We start from the raw sequence: 5,278 nt of genomic DNA, 5'->3' as shown, positions 1-5,278 counted from the left end.
CACCGTTCATATCGGAAGTCTCGTCTAAAATCTTAAGCCCATTCGGAGTTGTTACTCGAGACATGGCAACGTCGTACAACTGACCATGAGTAAAAACAGGGCGTGGAAGATATAAAGCAACTTGGTTCAGACTTTGACCCTGGCTCTTGTTGATTGTCATGGCATATCACAGTCTGATTGGGAATTGTCTTCGGTTAAAGGTGAATGGATGCATGGTATCGGTGGGACTAAGTTGTATCCTAGGGATCAAAACTTCTTCTCCAAATCTGTCCCAGTCATGATTCTAGCCTTAACAACCCTGTTACCTAGGCGAGTAACCACCATTCTTGTACCATTACACAAACCTTGATCCTGGTTAAGATTGTGCATCATCATCACTGGAGTTCCAATTTTGAGGCACAATCTGTGGTTTGGGAGGCCCGAAAACTCTAGTGAATTGAGGTACTCTGGCGGGTAGTGGGTGGTCCAATCATCGTCTGGCGTAGCTTCGAACTCCACTGATTCAGAACTCAAATACTCTCTAGCCTGTGATGGGATCTTGGAGAGGAGATAAGCGTTCACATAATGTACGGTATTATTGGTAGGTGTCAGCACGGCTCTCTCTTTTAGGTAGTCCTTATCCCAGTAGTTTTGGAGGAAGTTAGGATATGCAGCATGCGCCAGAGCTTCGTGTGGTGTATCTGAGCGAGAGATCAAGAACCTTTTATCCACAGTAATCTGATTCCCTTCCTCATGTTTTGGTTTATTGGACGCCAAGGCGTCAGCTTCCCCATCACCGACTTGTAGAATCCATTTTGCGAAGTCCTTGTCTTCTTGCCGCAGCCGCATGTTGATGGATAAGGTGAATACTCGGGCCATTTTCCATAGATATGATTTGCTGATGGATGCGAGAACGGTGTCTGGCCTTTTTCCGTGTGGAATAACTGGCAAAATCTGCCGGAAATCCCCGCCGAGAAGCACCGTCTTGCCACCAAAGGGCTGTGTGCTAGCTTCTGGAGACTCATGCGATAACAAATCTCTGAAGGAACGATCTAAGGTTTCAAAAGCGTGTCGGTGTGCCATCGGAGCTTCATCCCATATTATCAGGTCTGCCTTAGATATCAATGCAGCTAAACTTGACCCCTTGTGAATTTCACACATTGAACGATCATCTAGATTCAGAGGTAATTTTGAACCGTGAGTGTGCTGTCCTTCCTCCCGGGAGCAGCAATGCTGCGATGCCAGCTGTAGCTACCGGTATAACTACTTTGCCAACTGACCTAAGCCTCGCTATAATAGTTCTGTATAGGTATGTCTTTCCTGTGCCTCCTGCACCTGAGACAAAAAATAACTGGCCCGACTGCTCGTCAACTGACTTCAGAACAGCAGCATATACTTTCTCCTGATCCGTATTCATCGCCGAGAACAATACTCTATGCGTCTCCTTCTCCTTTTCGAATTTATACATCAGTTCCTGCCGCAAAACTTGGCTGTTTATCTCTGATAGTATTGAAGTATCTGGCTGAGGCAACTCATCATAGTCTGCTAGTGACTGGTTATGCTCTTTTAAGTGTTTGTCAACCTCGAGCAGTGTATACTGCTTTAACTGCTCATCTTGTAAGTCGAGACCTGGAAATCGAAACTCCTTTCGTTTCATGTACAGTATGTCCTCTGCCAAAAACATCCAAGTATGCTCCCAAAGCTTGAGTGGGTCTACGACTTGACAATAAACCAAGATAAGCACAAACAGTCTTCTCAGCTGCCGTCCGGTTGCCCATGAAGATGGCTCCTCTATTGCCTCATGCCACTCTTTATCATCATCAAGTAGTCCTCGTGCATAACACGCTTCTTTGAATTTCTTATATACCACATCCCCTACCGTGTATAACACGTCATAGCCTCTAGGACCTCTAACAACATTCAGCAACATCCTTAAGAAGTATCTATCACCAGACGCTGGGCTGACATACACGACCCTCCCTATAGCTTCCCCTTGCAGTCTTGGCGTCCATATCCTATCGTTTGAATGGTAGACAAACCTCGAAGGGAATTCAACGTAGGTCAGCTCCATAGCTTCCTCATACGTGTCGCATGCCTCAAAGAACGCTGTTAACATTGACCTATCAATATTTTCTCGGTATACCACCTTTGATAAGTCAGCAGATTCGTCAAATACCATCACATGGTCACCTGGTAGATGTACGGGGAGCTTCACAACATTGGGCTGGTTATAGTGTATAGGAAAAGCAAACAATCTCCATGAACCTTCGCAAGCTGATATATACCGGCACTCCAGGAAATTGTTGATCTCATTACTCGTGTCTGGCTCATTCCTATGTATAAGGACAGTTGCTCTATCAACGCCTTTCGTTATGTATTTGAAAAGATATTTGATTGCGCTGGTTCTGCAACACCATTCAACGTTGATGTGGGCTTGATATTTTTTCAAAAGACCAAGATTATGAGGCACAACAAAACGATTATCCAGCTCGATCTCTCCCTTGACTACAAAATCTCCAGTACCAGCTCTCTTTCTATAAACAACAAATCCAGATTTGTCTATTCTTGTCTGATCTGAAGAAGGTTTAGGAAAATTCTTAGTACACTCTCCTTTCTCCATACATGGTGAGTTGGGGCGCATTTTACCACACGGACCATGCATCATATGCCGCTCAACCAGCTCAAACCCCTCTCTATCAACTTCTTTATCGGGAAACTCAGCTGAGATGTATTCATCAATAACCGAAGCTGTTACTTCCTTCTTTATACCTTTCAACCATAGTAAAATATGGGCATGGGGCAGACCTCGTTTCTGAAACTCAATGGTGTAGACAGCTACAATAATAAGTAAAGAGATACATTAGATGATAACATAGAACGAAAACCATTCCGATAACATTAACAATTACTAAAAAAAAAAAACTCATGGGATACTATATGCATCTAATTATCCTCTTAATGGAATATAATTAGTATCTTAAAGCTAACCATCCAATGATATTATCAATTATGATAGATGAGTTATTTTGGGATGTTTGTCTCAGCATCACAAAGAAGTTTGAAATATCTAAAATGTGCCATTTTATATACATATTTATAATATATTATTGTATACGTTACATCGGAATCATGTTTCGGTTGATTCAAATTTTCCACATAATCATATTTATTTAGTTTAACATTTAATGTTTTATATGTTTGTTACTTTTGAATTTTCTGTTATAAAATATGGGAAATTGTAGTATTTTGACTATTATTTTCTCTTAATGTGCTAATTCAAATTGTTTAAATATATTTACTAAAATATTTTTAATATGTGAATGTTTTCTTTTATATATATATCTGATGTTTGATTTAATGCTTTTGAAAACATAAATATTAAGCTATCATACTAATTTTTGAATTAATAAAATATAAACTAATATATATTTGTTACTCTTAATGAAAAAATAAAAAGTTATTTTAGTAATTAACTATGTATAATTGATTCCACGTTACACAGTATTTTGATAGTGTACAAATGAATTTCAAAAATTTCTAATACATAAGAATGTTCAATGAAACATAAATAAAAATTTTATATTGACAACTAAACTCTCCCGTTAAAAACTATCACGGTTAATATCGTGTATATCCTTATTGAATAAATTAAATAAAATACGAAGTTAGTGTTTATTTGTTTAGGTGAGTGTTTACAATTAATAAAAACAAAAATTATCCATAATTTAAAAATATATTTAAAATAAAAAGATAATTCATACATATATTGGATTGTTATCCCTTTTTGGAACAATATCGTGTTGATATGCAAAAATATATATATTTTAATAAAATTGTTAAGTTTAAAAACAGAAAGATTTAAAACTATATTATATTAAAATTAAAATATTTGTTAATAAAATTGTATATAATTAAAAGTGAATATCAAGTGATCTCTAAGATCTATATATTATTTGTTAATAATGAATATAGTGTACAAATGGATTTTTAAAATTTCTAATTCATATGAATTTTCAATGAAAACATACATAATAATTGTAAATTATAATTTTTAATTAATAATACATGTATTAATAAGTAGTTATAAAAAAATTAAATATATTGTTCTACTAAATTGTATTAGTTTAAAATTACTTTAAATAATACAATTGCGATGGATTTGATCATTAATAAATAATATTCTATTTATAGTTTTCTTACCTGCGTCCAGCGTAGGGAAGAACTCTCCCTTTTTGAAATCTGCCATCATCTCATCAAGCTTGATTTTGAAGATCCGACATTCTAGGTCAGGTCGGCTATTAGCAGAATCACCTCCATATGCATCCAGATGGTTACTGAGTTCCACCCAATTAGGATTAGCAGTGACAGTGATAAAGAGATGAGGATTCCCATACCAACGGCATATAGCCATTGCGTCCTGGTACTTTTCAGACATGTACCGGGGTCCAGCAGTGAAGGACGAAGGGAGGATGATCTTCTTACCAACTTGAGTAGCATCCGCATCGCCAGTTTCAACGGCGTCACATACGTTGTTATACAGGTCTGCTCGGAGTTTTTTCTGATTTAGACTCAAAAATAGCGGAAAAACCAGTCGTCCTTAAAAGACATAAAAATTTAGAAGCATAGTTTGAGTTTACTAAGTATATGGTTTTTCAATGGCATAAAAAAAAAGCTTGAGGAGGAATAATAGAAAATGATAAACAGTGAATGTGATACTGCAATGTTTTACAGTAGGAAAACGCTGTTACACTGCAACAATCTGATCATTGAGGTGGTGAATTAAGAGAATCGCTTTGACCTTTTATAAAAAGTCATTTCTTTGATTTTTCCACATCTGCTTTCTATATTTGCCCTGAGTTCTCCTCAGTTTCGTATCAACATATTTGAACCTGTTGAAAGACAAAAATTTAAAGTATGATAAAAAAAAGTTTGGAAGAGGAAACACACAGAGAGGAAGCTGTGTGTTCTTCAAGGGATGGATCGAGGAGAGAACAATAAGTTTTCCTCACAACAATGGGACCTTTACCTCGACGCTTAACAGAGGCTGTGCTGTTGATGGTGATATCATCTGAGCTCTGCATTGCTTCCCTGCCGGATATATTACTATCTCGATAATCTTTTGTTGACGTTGTCGCTGAGTCGGACAAAACTTCGAGAGGAGAAATGTATCACGGACCAGTACTAAACGTGCAGCGTGAACCCTTCTGGCAGCAAGTATCTCATGGGAGGAAATAGCCAACTCTCACTGCAAGTATATACCAGTAAAAGTCAAGTGCCCATTTGTTTTTTGTTTCAATAA

The 5,278-nt window shown here is 37.3% G+C and overlaps 1 protein-coding gene and 1 long non-coding RNA gene across 2 annotated transcripts; both read right to left on the bottom strand.

Moving 5' to 3' along the window:
• Positions 1 to 246: 246 nt before the first annotated feature.
• On the bottom strand, positions 247 to 4,390 carry LOC106321038. The gene is made up of 3 exons (XM_013759361.1): positions 4,180 to 4,390; positions 1,235 to 2,814; positions 247 to 1,122 (listed from the first exon to the last, which is right to left on the bottom strand). Exons 1-3 carry the CDS (start codon positions 4,388 to 4,390, stop codon positions 247 to 249), a joined length of 2,667 nt encoding a protein of 888 aa, XP_013614815.1.
• Positions 4,391 to 4,652: 262 nt separating this feature from the next.
• Positions 4,653 to 5,264, bottom strand: LOC106321039. Its single transcript, XR_001265990.1, has 2 exons — positions 5,006 to 5,264; positions 4,653 to 4,868 (listed from the first exon to the last, which is right to left on the bottom strand). It is a non-coding gene; the product is annotated as an uncharacterized LOC106321039 (long non-coding RNA).
• Between the last annotated feature and the right edge of the window lie 14 nt (positions 5,265 to 5,278).

The sequence above is a fragment of the Brassica oleracea genome, unplaced genomic scaffold (assembly GCF_000695525.1).
Source record: "Brassica oleracea var. oleracea cultivar TO1000 unplaced genomic scaffold, BOL UnpScaffold01181, whole genome shotgun sequence".
Lineage (NCBI taxonomy): Eukaryota > Viridiplantae > Streptophyta > Magnoliopsida > Brassicales > Brassicaceae > Brassica > Brassica oleracea.
Note: the sequence above shows the minus strand (reverse complement) of the source record. Positions and strands in the feature narration are given on the sequence as shown.